The sequence below is a fragment of the Lynx canadensis genome, chromosome C2, assembly GCF_007474595.2.
Source record: "Lynx canadensis isolate LIC74 chromosome C2, mLynCan4.pri.v2, whole genome shotgun sequence".
NCBI lineage: Eukaryota > Metazoa > Chordata > Mammalia > Carnivora > Felidae > Lynx > Lynx canadensis.
The window spans coordinates 86,257,177-86,277,804 of record NC_044311.2 but is presented as its reverse complement, the minus strand read 5'-3'; the positions used below and the strand labels follow the sequence as shown (position 1 = coordinate 86,277,804).

At 34.6% G+C, this 20,628-nt stretch overlaps 1 protein-coding gene across 16 annotated transcripts in view; it reads right to left on the bottom strand.

Annotated features, from left to right (window-relative positions):
• The window catches only part of DLG1 (discs large MAGUK scaffold protein 1), a 278,066-nt gene that overhangs the window by 42,057 nt on the left and 215,381 nt on the right, over nucleotides 1-20,628 (bottom strand). For all 16 annotated transcript variants that reach the window (XM_030330682.1, XM_030330683.1, XM_030330680.1 and 13 more), the window contains 3 exons: nucleotides 9,087-9,201; nucleotides 4,039-4,215; nucleotides 1,241-1,310 (listed from right to left, as the gene is read on the bottom strand). In XM_030330682.1, the coding sequence (XP_030186542.1) occupies nucleotides 1,241-1,310; nucleotides 4,039-4,215; nucleotides 9,087-9,201 (362 nt within the window). The remainder of the gene's footprint in view (nucleotides 1-1,240; nucleotides 1,311-4,038; nucleotides 4,216-9,086; nucleotides 9,202-20,628) is intronic.

The window sequence follows — 20,628 nt, the reverse complement described above, 5'->3', positions numbered from 1 at the left end:
AAGCTACAATTTTAAACTAATTTATCATTTCTAAAATAACTGAATACATTATATAATTTACTTAGATTTAATTTCTTTGATCAAGGATATTTATCTTAAAGGCTTTAAGTTTATGTGCTTAGTTTTATCAGAGAAGCACAAATGACAGGGTTAATTAAAATTTGTTGAGTTAACTTCCCACATTCATTTGAGATATGATCAAAAGATGATAAAACTTGTGTTAGATCAAAAAAGAAAAAAACCCAAACACAAAACATTCCTATGAATAGTATTTCAAGACAACATATATGTTCAGCTTATTTCTTTAGGCTTATTGCTACCATATTCTGTTGTAGTAATTACATACATAGTACAGGACAAAGCCTATAATAGCTCCTTCATCTATGGGCATCCATTATATTTAAGCAGAATTTAACAATGAAAACAAAAACACGTTTAAAATTATATATGAAAGAGTTTACAAGTATTTCTTGACCATCTGTAATTCCCCCTCTTGACTGTCTCTTTATTTCCTCAAAATAAAAATTCATATTGATTCAAATATTTAAAGCATGGGTTTTCCTTAATAAATTATATTAGGCACAAAGAAGGGCAATAAAAAATTTCCACAAATTAACTTACAAAAACCTGTAAACTTACATTATGACCTAGTTAATAATATTTTGGGGCATATTTTCTCAGAACATGTATTATTAAATTAGCTGCATGATTAATACTGATGATACAAGTTTCTAACTGGACATCTGAATGAAGGCTGAATTTATTTCACTTGTATAAATAACCTCACCAAAGTATATTAAGAATATATGAAACGAGGGGTCCCTGGATGACTTAGTCCCACTCTTAATTTTGGCTCAGGTCATGATCTCACAGTTCGTGAGTTTGAGGCCCGCACTGGCCTCTGTGCTGATGGTGCAGAGCCTGCCTGGGATTCTTTCTCTCTCTCTGTCCCTCTCTGCCCCTCCCCCTTCTCATGCGTGCTCTCTCTCTCTCAAAATAAATAACTTAATTGAAAAATGTCTGTAAGATGACTGCTTTAATTTAATAAATTAAATTACTTCAGTAATACTTAAATTACTTCAGTATCTACTATGCGAAAGCACCATAGCAACACCTGTTGATGGTTAACTCTTACAGCAAAATCCTTCTAATTTTAATAATGTATTTCCAGCAAGAATTAAGAAAAAACCTACTATCCTCAATTACTAATATCTAGAAATATGAAATTTCATATACTCACCCCTTTATCTCCTCTTGTTTTAGAATTAAATTTCACTGTTTTTAACCGGGCTCGTTCTTTCTTCTCAACTCTGTCAAAGTATAGAATGCTATTTTTAAAGTATACTGAAATATCTAAGGGCCTAACTAGAAATCATTAAAACTGATACTTTAATATAGGGCATTTTTATATTCTAAAGTCTTCAGAAGTCATCTAGGTTTGCATCCCAAAATTAATTATAATTTCTAAAATGAAATACAGGGCTCATTTTATTATGAAACAAAACCACTTGTGAAGTATCAAAATACAGTACATGTGTACTTATAAATGTACTCAATTCCATAATTATATTAAAATTATTATGAGGAACCACTTCTGAATTGAGCAATTTGCCAGATTTTGTTTTTTTTGTTATTGTTTAAATATTAGCTTAGCACGGGGCATACACATATGCCAAAAATTAAGCGTAAGAGAGTGAACAAATAAGGCAAAATGTTAACAACTGGTAAAAGTAGGTGAAGGATATGTGGATTTCTTGTACTATTGTTTCTTGTACTATTCTTCCTCTTGTTACTTATTTTTCTGTAGCTCTGACATTTTTATAAAAAAATGGGAAGTACAAAAATTAAATTTAGCTCCAGTGATACACTTGTGTAAATATAGAAAGAAACCAATTACAGTATTCAAAAACTTTAAAGTATCTTTGGAAGGAGATACAAAGACTTGGTAATCTTAGTTATCCCTCTACAGGTGAAATTGGTGCCAAGGGAACAAGCTTAAGATAAGGAAGCCTGTACAGCTTTTAGATCTTATGAATTCTGAAACTTGTTAAAGTGCCAAGTATTCAAAATAAGCAAGCCAACAAAACTACATCAAAACAAATGTTTCATGTAGATTGTAATACCAATATGAACCTCGCAAAATTTCCTGTAAATTAAGCTTTTATAAATCCTCAATTTCAACATAGATATTACGTTAGTATATAGCAGAAAAACTTACCACAACAGGTTGTGAATAAATGTATTTCCTTCATTATCTAGCTATACAGTTTTACCGTGGATACAGAAGAACCTTAGTAGTCAAGGATTTGAAACTTGTTTTTATTGTGCTAGAACAGTCCATGACATGATTAGAGAGTCCATGAGATGATTAACTAATTTATAATTCTGCCTAGGTACTTACTGAGGGCACTGCAAAACTAACATTTAGTGAGTAAACGTTTACAACTCAAAATGGCTTTGTTTTCGCATCATCTTGTTCACTAAATAGTTGATTGATTTAAATTGTGCTTAACTGTAAATACTATTCCTGAAAGAAAACTAAGAACTGTAGTAACTACAATTCCTTGTGCTATTATTAGAAGTACAGAGGTCTAAGAAAGGGATAGTTCTGTTTTAAGAAAACAGAAGTTTTGAATACATTCAAGAACAAAACGGCATAATTAGTTGTGGTTTCATACTATAGCTTATGGAAGAAAAATTATATAAATAAATGAATAAACATAAAAAAACAAAAAAATCCCACAAAATTCAACTTTATGGAATTTTTGTACAAAATAAAAAGAATCTCTTTTCATCAAAGCCAGTGTTTTCTTATTAGTTGCAGGCACACATAAAGCCTATGAGAGATATGAGGTACCAAAGGATAAGACAATTTTTAGGAACTCTGACTTTGATATTTAAGATGTGAGATTTTTACTGACTCAACAAGGCACAGAGGAAGCATTTCTGAATTTAAAGCAGACTATGTTCTATTCTAGGAGAAAAGTTATGCTGAGGGCTGCATTGCTAAAAGAGGAGTTGCCTCTTTATAAGATCTAGCCAAATAGCTGGAGCTTGCTAAATATATGGATCTAGCATAGAACAGTCATAAATCCCCAAACCACAAATACAAATCTAGGTAATATTTTAATATTCCTACTCTTCAACTTCTACAAGCAGTTATACAAATATATACAGGTAGAGGTTTATAAATAGGTACATGATTTGGCATACTTATCAATTACAGAGGCTCTTAACAAAATAAGTATAAATCCAACTCATTAGAACAGAACAAGTGTATTCCATCATAAGCTTGACCTGAAGTGAATTAACTAGCTACACTAAACACTAATGTCTCTTTACCAATTTTGGCTGGCTATCTTAAAACTTAAAGAGGCTTTTAGGCAATGATTTGTACAAATCAGATCTCACAAAAAAGCTATTTCGGGGGAATTACGAACTGACATCTTAATACCATTTCTCACGAAAGTAGGGGCATTCAGCAGCATTTCGTAGACCTTAGAGAGGATTGTCTATACTGGGATCATCCTATCTATGTCTATACTTGACCACTTTTCCAGTAGACAGTAAGTATCAATCATGATAATAAGTGGTTAAAAGCAAAGAGGAAAGACCAGTGAATGTACCAATACTTCTAAATTAATCAAGAAAAAAGATGTGAAGCAAGTAACAAGATAGTTCTAAACATTTCACATTTATTTACACTTCCATTTTTTAAGTCTAAAGGAGGCAATTCATATAATCAAAAATGTAAAGTTTAAGATTCCATCACCACCTACATGAGAAAACTACAAAGGCTTTTAAATCTCTCTCCCTCCAATGGTATAGATACATGGCAAAGTTATTTAAAAACCTTTGGGGGCATCATATTCTTTAATTACGTCACTGGTTACAACATAAGGTGAACAAAATCAAATGATTGTGAAACACAATATGGAAAACCAAGCATCACCATCTTGGTAAAATAATTTTAAAAATCAACAATTATTTATGTTGCCCTACTTTCAAGTGGTAAGACTGTACCAGACTTATATTTACCTGCGTTTACTGGGAATTACTCCAACTTCATCACTCTCTCCATCTGGTGTAACCTGCCTGGCTTGCCACCATTCATCATCAGAAGCATTAATAACATGGAGGATATCTCCAAATTTGAAGTTCAAGCCCTGACTGGGAAGGCCACTGTCTTTAGTCTTGTCGTAATCAAAAAGCGCTCTAGATTAAGAAGAAAAAAAAGTCTATGATTATTTGTCATGATGTTCATTCCAATATTAAATGAACACAGGATTCTGAAAGTGTATATAATCCAGGTAAATAATTAAACAAGATACCATGGTGGGCAAAATAATGCCAAGCTCAAATTTGCACTACATACGGAAGGACAGACAAAAAAAGAAACAGTAAAAGTGACTTATGCTAACAGTTTTCTAAAATTAGGTACCACCTTATTTCTTTCAATATTGGACGAGAAATTAAAAAAAAAAATGCTTTTAGTGTAATCCACTGGCAACTCATATTGAATTCTAAAATGAAGACAAACCTAGAGAGTTGCTCTAAATTAATAAACAAAAAGTAAATATTAAGAGATACTCTTCTCTTTATTTTGGCTACACATACTTGGGAAAACAAACTCCCTGAAAGATTTGATTCATTAGTTGCAGAGTGTAAGACTAGATTAACAGAGTGACTATTGCGTCAGTTAATTATTCCTTCTATTTGTTCACAGAACTAGAGTAACAGAATTTTCTGAGTCAATAACAATGATGAAAACTAACTATACAGGCCTTTAACAGCTGCTAAATATTTTGGAAAAAATACTGTATTAATATAGTAATTGCAAAATGTTAAGAATCTTTTAAAATTTGATAAAAATACTGTGTTCTATTAATATACAATACTTAAATTCTCATCCAAAGTAGTTCTCTCAAAAGTAAAGGAAAGAATCCCAGCAATTACATTTATAATACAATTTATTTATTCTTTAGTTCTAATTTGGCAACTGGAAATTAGGATACAAATCATATTCCTTTCTGTGTTACCCAATTTTTTAAACCTATCTCTCTTTTTAAAAAAAATTTTATTTAAATTCCAGTTAGTTAATAAACAATGTAATATTAATTTTGGGTGTATAATATACTCATTCAATACTTCCACACATCACCTGGTGCTCATCACAAGTGCACTCTTTAATCCTCATCACCTATTTAACCCATCTTCTCACACACTTCCCTTCTGGTAACCATTAGTTTGTTCTTTATAGTTAAGAGTCTGTTTCTTGGTTTGTCTCTCTCCCTCTTTTCTCCCCACTATGTTCATTTGTTTTATTTTGTGAATTCCACATATGAGTGAAATCATATGGCATTTGTCTTTTTCTGACTTATTTCACTTAGAATAATACTTTCTAGCTCCATCCATGCTGTTGCAAAAGGCAAGATTTCATTCATTTTTTATGGCTGAGTAATATTCCATTGTGTGTGTGTGTGTCTATGTGTATACACCACAACTTCATTATCTATTCTGCAGTCAATGGACACTTGGGCTGTTTCCCTAATTTGGCTATTGCAGATAAGGCTGCTATAAAGATGGGTGGGGGGACATTTATCCCTCTGAATTAGTATTTTTGTATTCTTGAGGCAAATACCTCGTAGTGCTACTGCTGGATCTTAGGTAGACCTATTCATTATTGCAGATTGGAGGAAGCTTAAATGGGGTGTCTGAAGAGAGGGCTACTGAAATAAGGTTTACTCCACCAGATCCTAGAAATGCTCAGGAAGTAGAAGTGTACAGAATTCAGGTAGGCAGAGGTAAGTTACAGCAGTGAAAACAAAAGAACTGGTGAAAACACTTCATATAGCACTTAGAACCTCTAGATCCCTTCTCTTGTTCCCAGACCCAGAAGACAAGAGGTTTAGTTTCTAAAGAAATTGAATTTGGTAAGTTCTGTACTCTGGAACTTGATGGGGAACGTGGTGCTGGGCTAAAGAGATAAAAAGTAATCTGCACACTGAAAATGGAAATTCTAGCAACCTTGTTTATACTGCAGGCAAGAGATTAAGGATTCTTTTCTAGAGATATTTAATGACCCCAAACAATGACCTCGGGTGGGAAAGGGCAACGAACAAAGCCAAGTATTTTATAGTTAAATCCAGCTAGCTTCATTCTCCATTCATAAGAATAGAAAATAAGGATCACTAAATATTTAAAGATCATCTCACACATGAAAAACAAGAAAAGAGGCAAACTAGAAAAAAAAGAAATACAGAGAATGCACAGAATTCAAGAAGCAGAACATTAGAGAAAATGAGAAGATATTAGGTCCATGAAATAAAAAGACGACAAAAAAATGATCAAATAAGAAGAGGCTTTTAGAAAATAAAATAGGATATCATACCTTCCTCCATACCCCAAATACTCTATGAAGGAGAAGGCAAAGTAAAGTCATTTTCAGACATGCTAACACTCAAAAAATGTCCCCCATATACTCTTTTTTCAAGAATTTATTGGAGAATGTGCTTTATTAAAGGAAAGTAAATTGAGAAAGAAAATGTGGCACTGAAGAAAACAGACTCTGACATAGCAGAGTGCTAAAAGGCATAGGACAGGGGCACCTGGTGGCTCAGCTGGTTAAGCATCTGACTCCTGATCTGGCTCAGGCCATGATCTCATGGTTTCCTGAGATCAAGCCCTGTACTGGGCTCTGTGCTGTCAGCAGAGAGCCTACTTGAGATTCATATTCATTCCCTCTCTCTCTCTCTCTCTCTCCCCCCGCCCCTTCCTCCCTCCCTCCTCCACTCATGCTTTCTCTCTTTCAAAATAAATAAATAAACTTAAAAAAATAAAAGGAATAGGACAGTGGCAAAGGCAAGTCTCATATGAGATCTACACAGCAAGTCTATAAAGTAACTAGTCCAGACTGGAACAGAAAGTTAGAAAAAATCTGAAGTGTAAGATCATATGTACAACCACATGTTTCTTTAAGTGAAAAACTCTAGAGTCTAGAGTCTATTGTAAGATAAAGAAAGATACTTAGTAATAAGTACATGAACAATTAAGCAAATATAAATGAGATGATTATTATGCCTAGGAAAAATGAAGGGCTGCAGAAGAAAGGAAGGATGGTGTTATAATATACTACTTGAGTAATGACAGATACTATAATAGTCACATGATTAAATGCTATTAATTTTATTAACAGTGATGACACTATGTTTGAGTGATAAAGGATGAAGAATAGTTTGGTATGAAAGAGAAAGTTATCTACAATGGTAAACTGGAAAACAGCAGTATATGCACATTATTTAGAAATTTGGGGGTAAAGACAAGGGACTTTGCTAAGAAAATGGAGGATGACTGTTTTCACAGAATGAAATTAGGGATTTTTCGGAGGTGACAGATATTTTTTATTATTATTTTTTACAACGTTTATTTATTTTTCAGAGGAGAGAGACAGAGCACGAGTTGAGGAGGGGCAGAGAGAGAGAGCAAGACACAGAATCTGAACCAGGCTCCAGGCTCTGAGCTGTTAGTACCAAGCCCAACCTGGGGCTCAAACGTGTGAACCGCGAGATCATGACCTGAGCCAAAGGTGGACATTTAACTGACGGAGCCACCTGGAAGCCCCCATTACATTTTTTTGATAGTATGTAACTTGCAAAAATAAGGTACTTCTTTAAAAAATAACAAAAAGTAAAGATGACTCATTAAAGGTGCCTGAAACAAATGTAATGTCTTGATTTATATGCCTTTGTAAGTTTTTAATAAATCACTATTAAAGGCAACACCTAATTATATTAAAATTAGAAAATATAGGCAAGAAGAAGAAAATGAAAAAAGGAGAGTATAAACAAATCTGTTTTTCCTTTTTCTGTAGATATCAGTATCACATAAAACACTTTGGAACAGAATAATTTAATAAATAAAATTTAATAAATAATGTATAGAAATAATAAATAATAAATCTAAATAAAATTTAATAAATATTACAATAATTAGTGGAAGAAGAGAAAAATCTGATAGACTAAGGATTCCCAGATCATTGGTAGGGCAGGAGGAATGAAAGGGGTAGGAAAAGAACAAGTGAAGAAAGTGAGAACAGTTTCCTTTTGTTATGTATCACAGAATAACATTTGAGACAGTAAGTCATATCATATGTAAACAAGTATAGAATACATGCTTCTTTGCATAGAATTTTTTATACATATGCACAAACACATATGGGATACATGTCTATTTTATGTAAGATACATCATCTCTCATCAGAAGAATAAATAAAACATACTAGGAAATGTTCCTCAGTAAGATCAGAAGAAATGAACAAAATTAATGAAGAATGGTACAGATTACCTGTAGTCATCAACTAAAGTTAAACTAATAGTGCAATAAAGTGCTGAGTAAAGGCTCTGCTGAAAAGAGTATACAGAATACAAATAGGTCATCTGTGTAAGTCTTATTAGCCAATGAAATAAAAAAGAACAGTTTAAATTCAAAAAATACATGTAGAAATTCCCTGAATCTGTGTTCTCTATTGAGGCTACTCACATTTTAAGCTATTATTTACATATGCTCCCTTTGCTATTATGGACATTACTGTAGTAATTAAATGTTAGAGAACAGTTTATTATAAAGAATATAAGTAAGTGTTGGATGATGTGACATACCAAGCTACAATACAGTCACTCAGGAAAATAACTTAAAAATTTTTTTCTCCCACATTTATTTTGTCTTTATCATGCCATTATTATTCAAGGGGTTGTACAACTTTAATACAATTATAGTAACATTCCAATTCTTGAAAGACAGTCAAGAAATCAATCCTAAAATAACATTTCTTTGGTTTACAATAGATTTTTTCTTTTTTCTTTTTTTTTTATATTTTATTTTTAAGTAATTTCTATACCCAACATGGGGATTGAACTCATAATCCTGAGATCAGGAGTCATATGCTCCACCAACTGAGCCAGACAGGTGGCAATATATTCTTTGCAATATATTCTTCTACAGTAAAACTAAGTCATAGTAAAAAATGTGAAGGACTCTGCATGCATGCATAAATAAGGACTGCCATAATTAGAAGTAAAAAAATTTACCTGACATAGAGGGATCGCTTCTGGCTAGTTCGAAGAGAACCTGATCCTGAACTAATGCTACTATTCATCATCTGCTCCCGTAAGTCATGTATTTTGGCTTCAAAACGACTGTATTCTGATGGGGAAAAAAATAAATTTATACTTTACACTCTAAAAAAATAAGTTACTTGAATATAAAGTATTAAATACATTAGCTGGCTTATAATAATTATATGAGGTTAGAACCTTGAAAGAGTAATCTGTGTAAGATTTTTGGACAAAATGCAAATTTCAAAAAACCAACAATTTTCCAAATGTACCATAAATTAGAACTGGCTGAATTAGAATTTTCTCATATGCTATTTTAAAGTTCATATTACATTTAATCAATTAAAAGACAACTTTCATGCATCAAATAGTGGTATCAACCTCACATTACTGTCTAACTGTAAATTCTAAAGATTAAAATTCAGAATTTATTCTGATTTTTGTACTTAAAAAAAGAATCCTATAATGATTTATACTAGACACTTTGTTTACTGATTTTTCCCCTTGAAGAAATCAGTTACTTTTATGTGCTTAAACACAGAACTTGTGTATAGTCAATAATATGGCAAAAGTCAACAATACAGGAAAAATATGCCTTAAAAACTGTACATTAAATTTACTTCAACTCATTTTATGATTTGTAAATTCTCAAAATACCAAAATAAGATACAAAACAATTTGAATAAACATTTTAAGATCATTTTTATATAAAGCAAGTGTGATTTTGACGATGAATTATTTTAAACTATATCATATAGTAAAAACCACTAAATCTATTAATAAAACCATAAGCACTTTTTCAAATACACTGCATTACACATTTACACACCTTTATACCTTTTTCTCTATAACAAACTATTTTATAGAAATTAGGGTAGATCTCCTCAGATTTTCTTACAAATACAAACGGTCTTAAAGCAAGAGCAAATATCTTGCTTGGGAGTTTGTATAGTTTAAGAAGACAGAGGAAGAGCAAACATGATTATTGTGGAGTTATTCTTTTTACCATAGACACCATGTTTGTTTTATGGATACTAAGATTAATTGAAGCAACAGTTCATCAAAAAACTCAAAAACATTTAATAGTTCAAACTAGTAAGTAATAAAGTGTTCTTTTTTTAAATACTTATTTTTGAGAGAGAGAGAAAGAGAGAGCACAAGTGGGGGAGGGGCAGAGAGCTAGGAGGACAGAGGATATGAAGTGGACTCCGCACTGACAGCACAGAGCCCAATGTGGGGCTTGAACTCACGAACCGTGAGACCATGACCTGAGCCGAGGTTGGATGCTCAACCGACTCAGCCACCCAGGCGCCCCTTTTACTATCCTGTAAAAATATGACAGAGGGGCGCCTGGGTGGCTCAGTCGGTTAAGCAGCCGGCTTTGGCTCAGGTCATGATCTCCCAGTCTGTGGGTTCGAGCCCCACGTCGGGCTCTGTGCTGACAGCTCAGAGCCTGGAGCCTGTTTCAGATTCTGTGTCTCCCTCTCTCTGACCCTCCCCCATTCATGCTCTGTCTCTCTCTGTCTCAAAAATAAATAAATGTTAAAAAAAATATAACAGAAAATTTAAAATACAAATGTTAGTAGACAGTAATAATGTGTCCAGTACAATTCAACAATTAGCAGTTCATGGCATTGAGGCGCCTGGGTGACTCAGTTGGTTAAGTGTCCAACTCTTAATTTTGGCTCAGGTCATGACCCCAGAGCCCTGTGGGACTGAGTCCTGTGTGGGATCCATGCTGAGCATGGAGCCTGCTTAAGATTCTCTCTCTCTCTCCCTGTCCCTCTCCCTTTCTCACTCTAAAGAAAAAAAGAAAGAAAAACAAAAACAACTCATGGCAAACTTTTATTTGCAAAGGCACAGTGAAAATAGAGATAGACTGATGGATGGAGGTACAAATACTGGTTCCTCTTATTGTTAAAAGTTTTATTTATTTAAGTAATTTATACATTCAACGTGAGGCTCAAACTCATGATACCAAGATCAAGAATCACATGCTCCTTTGAGCCCATCAGGCAGCCCTATATTGGTTCTTCTAATTAAAAATTAAAACCATTAAGTTTGTAATTAATGTCTTCTATCTTCTATCTATATGTGCTTTCTTGCATAAGATGAATCCTAGTTCTCACGACACTGGGAATAACAGAATTAGAGTATTACACGGGGACTTTTTAATTTTTTCCAGTATTACATTTACAACAGCCTTGAAATAACGACACCAACAACTAAGACCACGACATCGTTTTTGAAAACAGTTAACTACTTTCCCTACTTCCTTTTAACCTTAAAGCATGGTCTAGTAGGGATGAATATATATATATATATATATAGTTTAATTGCTGTTTTAAAATTACTTGGAGTAGTTCCTCCTTAGGTGTTAATGTTGCCAACTATCCAGTTGGCTCATTTCTTATACACTTAAGTTCATTTGTTCTTTTTTATTGTCAATTTTGACATTTAGGGGTGGCTTTTAAGAGTTTCATTTTTTTAAATAGGTAGGTAAAATAGTTTCAAGGTCATATCTGTAAAACAAGGATATTAAAAAAGAAGTCTAGGTTCTAGTCCTCTCTCCTACCCTAAATTATATTAAACATTTATATATACGGTCATTATATATAAATCACCAATATAAATATAATAAACATTTACATATAAACATTATATATAAACATTTACAGAAAGGCTTATTCCTCCATTTTTAATAGAAGCAGATACACATATATATGTAAACACATTTACATATACTTATTCTAGAGTATTTTAATATATATAATACATAATTATGTACACATTATGTATATATATTCACACACATATATGTATTGCCCACTTTTATAAATTAATTTTATTTGTTTATTTTTGAGAGAGAGAGAGAGAGAGAAAAGCAGGGCTCGAGCTCACCTGAGCCGAAGTCAGACACTTAATGACTGATCACCCAGGCGCCCAATTTATTTTATTTATCTTTTAAAAAGATACAGCAACAACACTGTATAGTAGCATGACAGATGTCCCTCATTCTTTTTTAATAGCTATATAGTTCTTTTGCTTTTAACCTTCATCTCTTTGTTACAACAAAATACTGGAAAGAGTTACATTCTGCCTTATCAGCAAATCTGAAAATTGTTTTCTTTGAACTAAGGTAACGTTTGATATGACTGAAGTTGTTTGATCTCCGTTCTATTCATATTATACCTTATTTATATGTAGGCAAGGCTTCTGTGCGAATAGTTGTGTCAGGGTATATTTTCCAAAGATACATGCCTGTATCCCACATGTTCTTGTACTGTGACCTTGCCATTCCCCCATTAATTGGGCAGACTCTAATCACTCTCTCCTTGAATTTGGGCTGGTCTTATAACTCACAAGGAAGCAAATATGGTAGAAATGATTCTATGTGACTTTCAAAGTTAAATTAGAAGAGGCCACAAAACTTTTCCCTGTTTCTTTAGGGATGCTTGTCTGGGGTAAGTCAGATACCATGTAAGAAGTCTGACAACCCTCAAAGAACCATGCTGCAGAGGTCACGTGATGGTGTTCTGAGCCCTAACTTCCAGCCAGTATCACCAAGGCACAAGACAAGGGGAGTAAAGCTATTGTGGACCTTCACCGACCAGCTGAATCCCATTAAGTGACCTTAGTCTATGCTACAAAGACCATCCAGACAAAATCCTGCCTGAATTCCTAATCTACAGAATCCATAAAATGGTTATTGTTTCAATCCACCAAGCTTTGGAGTAGTTATGAAGCAACAGTAATGGGAACACACTTCCTCTGTGCAGTCTATTTTATTTGGTCATACACACCCACACACCAAGGACAAGCCTTCCTAAATTTAAAAATACATATGAAATTCCTAAAACAAAGAATAAGTTTTATATACTTTCAAAAATAAATATATAAATATAAAATTAGTACAGTTTATTCTTTTGTTCTAATGATAACCTTTTGTTTGGCTTTTGCCCCCTCCACCATGAGCAATCACTTCAGAGCCAAACTGAAATATTATCCTTTTATGTACAGTTAAAAACTTTAAAGCAATCACAAAGCTTATTCTATTTTCATAGCATCTTCAAACTCCCCATTTTCTAATAATTATACTTTATCCAAATTGTCAGAGCATACAGTCTTTTCATATTATACACTCTCCCCTTACAACTATCGTAACTAATTGCAATTAATTGCTAGCATCAGTCTTTATGTCAGTATCTCTCCCATCATTTTGAGTGTCTGAACTTTGTTCTCTCTTCTCAGAGTGTTTATATGAACAGTATCATCAGAATACCAATCTGTTGTTGATACATTTGACTGCAGCCTTTATATGTGAAAGTCTATTTGATTCAGTTTCTTTCCTTGATTCTTTGAAAATGTTGACTCCACTGTCTCCTTTAAACCATTGCTAATGAAGTTCTAATGACTACCTCATTTCTTTCATTTAAAGAGCAATGTTTTTCCTTTGGCCTGGAATTCAAGTGAATTTTTCTTTTTCTTTTCTAATTTTTTTTTAATCAAAAAAAATTTTTTTAATCTTTGTTTATTTTTGAGAGAGAGAGGAAGAGAGTACAAGTAGGGGAGGAACAGAGACAGAAGGAGACACAGAATCCGAAGCAGGCTCCAGGCTCTGAGCTGTCAGCACAGAGCCTGATGCGGGGCTTGAATTCATGAACCTTGAGATCATGACCTGAGCTGAAGTCGGATGCTTAACTGACTGAGCCACCCAGGCACCCCTAAGTTAATTTATTTTGAGAGAGAAAGAGGGAGTGTGTGTGCAGGAGCAGGGAAGGGGCAGAGAGGGAAAGAATCCCATGCAGGTTTCTCTGTCAGCAGGGAGTCCAAAGCAGGGTTCAAATCCACAAACCATGGGATCATGACCTGAGCCAAAATCAAGAGTCAGGCATTTAACTGACTGAGCCACCCAGGTGCCCCTTTTTCTTTTATTTTTTGAGGTTTTTGTTATCATTTACTTATGAAGTTAAAAATGAGTGATAGAGGGGCACCTGGGTGGCTCAGTTGGTTAAGCATCCAACTTCAGCTCAGGTCATGATCTCACAACTCACAAGTTCAATCCCCATAACGGGCTTACTTTTATCAGTGCAGAGGTGGCTTTGGATCCTCTGTCTCCCTGTCATGCTCTCTCAAAAATAAACAAACATTAAAAAAAAATGAGTGATAGTTAAAACTGCCATACAACTTTTTGGTTTGTTCTCAATTTGTTTTCAGTTTCAATGTCTTTCTGAATAGATGGAACAGGCCAGACCAGTCCTGGGAGTGGGGGGTGGGAGGGGTCACAGGGGAATGGAGCCAGGCAAGGGAGAGCAGGGAGGCTGAGGGGCTTGCTGGGGGTGGGAAGGGTGTGTCTGTGTGTATTTTTCTTTTAATCTTAATAATTTTAAGTCCAATAATTTTGTGAGAATATTTCTCAGTGCTAGTTATAATCTTAGGTAAACAGAATGTCTTTTTGATATATATTTTGAGTTTTTTAATTTTAGAAAAGTTTTGTTTATGTATTTTTAATATGTTCTATATGCATTGTTTTGTTTTTTTCCTATGAGACTCCCACATGTATGCTGAATATCCTTTGTCTACTTTATCTGTCATTCTCAAATCCTTTTTTATTCTTTTTCTTTTTTTATTAACATATTTTCCAAAGATTGAAGCAATCCCCAACTGTTTTTCCTGAACCATTTGAGAGTAACTTGCTACCTTGATGTCGCACCACCGTTGAATATTTCCTATAAATAAATAAGTAAATAAACTACAAATATATAAATACACATACACACACACATATATATATTTATTCTAGAGAAAGTGTGAGGGAGGAGAAGGGCAGGGAGAGAGCAGAATCTTAAGCAGGCTCCATGCTCAACGTGGGGCATTGTGTGTCCTACGTGGGGCTCAATCCCATGACCCTGGGATCATGACCTGAGTCGAAATCAAGAGTCAGACACTTAACTGACTGAGCCACCCAGGTACCCCTAAATATATTTTCTTATACAACAACAAAACCATCAAAATCAAAGTAAAATTAATACATTACTACCATCGAATGCTCACACCCTACTTGAGTTTCCCCAGTAATGCCCTTTATAGCAAAGGGATCAAAGATCTAGACTGAAATCATGAGTTGTCATATCTTTTTAGTATCTTTCAGTCACAACAGTCTCTCAGTTTTCTTCCCTCGACTTTGTAGTGTTGATACTATTGAACATTACAGGTCAATTATTTTATAGAACATCTCTCAATTTAGGTTTGTCTGATGTTTCCACATGATTAGGTTCCAGTTATGTAAATCTTGCAGGAGTATCACGGAAAAGATGTTATGTTCTTTTTTTTTTTTTTTTTTAAATATTTATTGTGAGAGAAAGAGGGTGGATGACAGAGTGCCCGGTGGGGGGAGGGGCAGAGAGAGATTCCCAAGTAGGTTTCATGCTTTCAGTGCCAAGCCTGACTCATGATTTCCTAATTTATTCAGTGCAGTATAAGCTGGTATTATCATCATCAATTTGATGCTCAAATTGTTCTCAATTTAGCCAGTGGGAACCCTTTCAAACTGGATTTTCTGTCCTTTTGACACGTTTCCTTCATCTAGCACAGAATATTACAGAAAAATCTAGTACTTTCCCTTCCCCACACCTGGAAACAGCCATTAATCCAAACAGCCTTGGTAATTTTGGTGGGGAAGAGTATTTAGAGGCCAAGATCTAAGTGTTAGGTGTGCTCACTGCTATTGGGCCCAGGCTCTCTCAGTGGATACAGCTAGAGAATTGTATATAAATTTAATATCCATATGTAAAACAGATACACATTTATAACTATGTTTATATAAATTAAAAACCTTATGTTTAGACCAATTTCTCCAATTCTAACCTAATATTATAGGGTTTACATTTTAGTTTTCTCCCTTTCCATATTTATTACTTTCTACTCTAAAAATGAAAATTATAGGTAACATTAACCTTAGCATGTATGTATCCATTTGGTCAATCTCTCTGTATGTAAGGAGTCCTCTGTCTCTACTACCACCTACTTTCTTGACTCACCAGTACCATGTGTTACCCTCCTAATTCTGCTCAGACTCTGATTCCTCACACCAGGACACTCCCTTATGTGGAAGCCCTCTCTTCATAATTAAGTCCTAATGGGTCACCATAACTGTCTCCAACCTCCCTAGCCCTGCAATACAGATAACCACCTTAGGACTAAGTTGATCAGGATATGGAAGGTAAAGAGCTCTTATTTTTGGTTTTTGAAAAAGTCCTCTTTGTTACATACTTGCTTTAAGGAAATACCGTGCTCCTTTGTTAAACTTAACTTTTGAAAAAAATTTTTTCTTTATTTATAATAATTTTCTAAGTTCTATCAATTCATTTATGTTATTTCTTACATTCCATATTTTTTCTTTAACTTGTTTTGAAATATGAAGGTACACTTTTCATTTATTTCATAGGCAAGTTTTTCTGGCATACTTTCATTGTGGAGATGTTATTCTTATCCTTATTTTCATTTTCCAAATAGATTTCTATTGGATTCCACAGTGATCCTTTTCTGTTGTTCATTAAAAATTTTTTTAATGCTTATTTTTTGAGAGAGATAGAGAGAGAAAATGAGCAGGAGAGGGGCAGACAGAGAGGGAGACACAGAATCTGAAGCAGGCTCCAGGCTCCAAGCTGTCAGCACAGAGCCTGACACAGGGCTTGAATTCACAGACTGTGAGATCATGACCTGAACCAAAGATGGATGCTTAACTGACTGAGCCACCCAGGTGCCCCTGTTCACTTTTATGTCAAATTAGTTTCCCTGAACTTCAGATAAGACTATTGGGTCAGGATAGCTTTTCTATCTTCACAGCTCTGGAGCTCCCTCTTTTGTTGTTTCTGTCAAGTGTTCAAAGACATGATCTCCTACACTGTGAGATCTCCTGGTGGTTTACTTTCCCCCTACTTGTCTGGACCTTCTATTTCCTTTGGCCCTATTATCCTATCCTACTCAATTTGGATTTTATTCTCAGTAGTTTTCCTTTGCTCTGTGGCTTTGAACTGAAATGGAGCTAACACTGGTTAGTTGTGTCAGAGGGCACAGACTGTTCCATCTCCTTCATACCTTACTGCAGATCCCCTGCGCTTAACATGCAGATTGTGCAAAAACCCTTACAGTTGCAGGTGCTGTTCTTATACTGGCCACTGTATTTTCTAGTTAGTATTCATTAGCTCTTGGGCTTCTTGTGCGGCTTCCCCTTGTACAGATGTTGGTATTACAGGGTCTCATAGTTCTTGAGAACTTGTTTATACTTGCTTGTATTTTGGGGTTCATGGGATACCTTTTCATCTAGTTTTGTTAAAGGTCTAGTTTTGTTAAATTTTGGTTTTGCTATCATAATTTTTTTTCTGGTAAGGGGGGATTGTTCTGGGCAATTTCACTTTAAATCTGCTATCTTATTTTTAATTTTCTATTTGTCCCACTACTCTATCAATATATTATTTTAGCGGTTGTCCTAGAAAATTATTAGGAAGTTTTGAGTTTTTGATATTTATTACTCTTGTTTTTAATATTTTAATCTTTTAAATATATCTTACCTGTACATTTATTCATTTATTTATTTTAAACATTTTATTTTTTAAAATCTCTACACCTAACATGGGGCTCAAACTTACAACCCTGAGATCAAGAGTCCCATGTTCCACTGACTGAGCCAGCCAGGAGTCCCATAATTTTATGTTTAATAATGGCTGTGCTTAACAACTACTTTGCAAAATTCCTGAAAATTCAACAATTGGCTCTTGTAAGTCATTACATCACAGCTCTTATACAAAAGTAATGTCTGTGCTTCTTCAGCTGAGTTCCTAGTTTTCATTCACTTTTTGATAATTCTTTACTGCCTTAACAGCTCTATGATGCCTTTAATAAAATATTCATTATATTTCATGTAGCATTATTAGTTGTCTTCAGTGATTTTGCCAGCCAAATCAATGGAAGTCCTAGTGATTTAAAATGTTACACATTTAGGGGCGCCTGGGTGGCGCAGTCGGTTAAGCGTCCGACTTCACCCAGGTCACGATCTCGCGGTCCGTGAGTTCGAGCCCCGCGTCAGGCTCTGGGCTGATGGCTCAGAGCCTGGAGCCTGTTTCCGATTCTGTGTCTCCCTCTCTCTCTGCCCCTCCCCCGTTCATGCTCTGTCTCTCTCTGTCCCAAAAATAAACGTTAAAATGTTACACATTTAGAAATTTAAAAAAATTCGGTAAAAAGAACACATTATTTTTTATGGTAAAGGAGAATTCTCTTTCCCAAGAGGTAACTAAGTTACTATAAAGCAGTTAAAGTCTCAGATAGTCAACATTTAAGATACTGGAGAACTAAGTCAATTATTGTTAATTTCTTAAATTTGTGCCTCATTTACTATGTTTACTCTATTCAGATTTTCATATTTATGGTCTTTACTTACTATTAACAAACAATTCCTCCTAACCATCTGTCAGTTCAGAACATACTTCAATACTTTGTTTACTTTTCCTTTAAACCTCCCATTTCATTTACCTAGCTAAGATTCCTCTTTTTCCTGTCTGCTCCAATCAACTCATATTTTTAGATCTATCAATTTTCACTATATACCCATCCTATATATATTTTCTTAGACTTTATTTTGAGGGGAGAGTTTAATTTCTTTTTCAGTTAAGTCATTTACATCCCTCTCCTAGAAATCACATCACAACTCATTCCAGGAAAGGCACCACTGGGAGAGAGCTGAAATGTTATACAGAAAGTTTTCTCCATTCAGCATTTCAGAAATTCCAAACTTGTCATGAAATATATTTAGGGAGTCTCTGAACTGCTGGCCATAAGTCAAATAATATGTGTGTTCTTGTAAGAGGAGAGAACATGTTTAATAGCTGATTTTCTGCATTTTATTCCCCTTTTCAACTTCTAATCCTTGTTTTGGCCTCACTAGAATTGAAAAGATGGAAGGAAGGAGGGGAAGAGACTGGGGATAAACTGTACCTCCCCCAATCTCTCTGAAACCTACAATCCTAACTATGAAGAGTAAAATTCATTTATACTCTAATTAAATATGTTAATTAAATGTAGAACTTAACATCTGAGAGCAATAAATCTTAGAGAACAGATATGACTGGTTTAGAGAAGAAAAAGGAAAATGTTCTGAGTAAGAAGGCAGGTTGGTTAAGTAGTAAGAAAGGGGAGAAAGATGTAGCAAGGAAAGAGACTAAAACAAATCTTAATTAGTAACCTACTACAGAAAGTCACTATGAGAGATGACAAATGCTTGTCTGCAAAGAAATGTCACTAGTCCAATACAATCTCTCCATTTAGTCTCTACCTCTCTTCTCCTTGGTTGTTACAAGAAATAAAAGAAATAAAATGAGGAGACTGGGGTTAAACTCCACCTCTGCAACTGGGATTTAAATTAAAGCTCTGGAACTCAGACAAGTTCGGTGGCTCTGACCAAATGTTTCAACTTTTCTAGATTTCAGTTTAGTCACTTAAAATTTAGGAATAAGAGGGGCGCCTGGGTGGCTCAGTCGGTTGAGCGTCTGGCTTCGGCTCAGGTTGTGATCTCCCGGTCTGTGAGTTCAAGCCCCACATCGGGCTCTGTGCTGACAGCTCAGAGCCTGGAGCCTGCTTTGGATTCTGTGTCTCCCTCTCTCTCTGCTCCTCCCTACTTGCACTCTGTCTCTCCCTCTCTCAAAAATAAGTAATAAACATTAAAAAAAAACAAACAAACAACTTCGGAATAAGAATACAAACTTCAAGGAATTTTTTTTCTTGTGTAAAGAAAAAAATCACAAATTTAAGACAAACAATGGAAAAGAGAAAGTAAGTTTAATCTAGGTTTAATTCTTTTTCTTTTATCTCCATTCCTTTATAGTACAGCAGTTTGCAATATAATCAGTATTTTTTGAACCAAAAATATAAATTTAAGGTCTGAAAGTTGATAAAGTGTGCTTGAGGAACAATGAGATAAAATTATTGAGATCAGGGCTTTTCAGGATGTGGAGCCCACTTGGAACCTCAGATTATTTTAAGCTGAAGACACTGCAGATTCAACATTCAACAAATGCGGGGGGGGGGGGGGGGGGGGGGCGGGGAGGGGGGAAACCTTCTCAGAGCTTCCCTTATCTGACCAAAAGCAGCAACTTTCAGGAAATAAGGCTATCATAAATCCCCTCTCCTGGGGAGTATTATGGCTTTGAGATGGAAAGACTATTCATATGTATATAGCAAACATTATCACAAACTTTTTCCTAAAAGCCCATTGGCCTTTCCTGAAGAACCCTATTTATTTTTTCCATAGAAAGTTTTTCTCTCCACCCTTTTTCCCATAGGAAGTTAGGTATATAAGTTATTAATGAGTCCTACTTCTTTTGTTGGCTCCTCATATGCATATAATATAAACCCTTTTCTCTTGTGAGTCTATCTTTTACTAGTTTAAGTTACAGGCCCCAGCCACTGAAAGGTTAGCAAGTTTTTCCTCTTCTAAAAAGGGAGCTAGAAGAAATCTTAA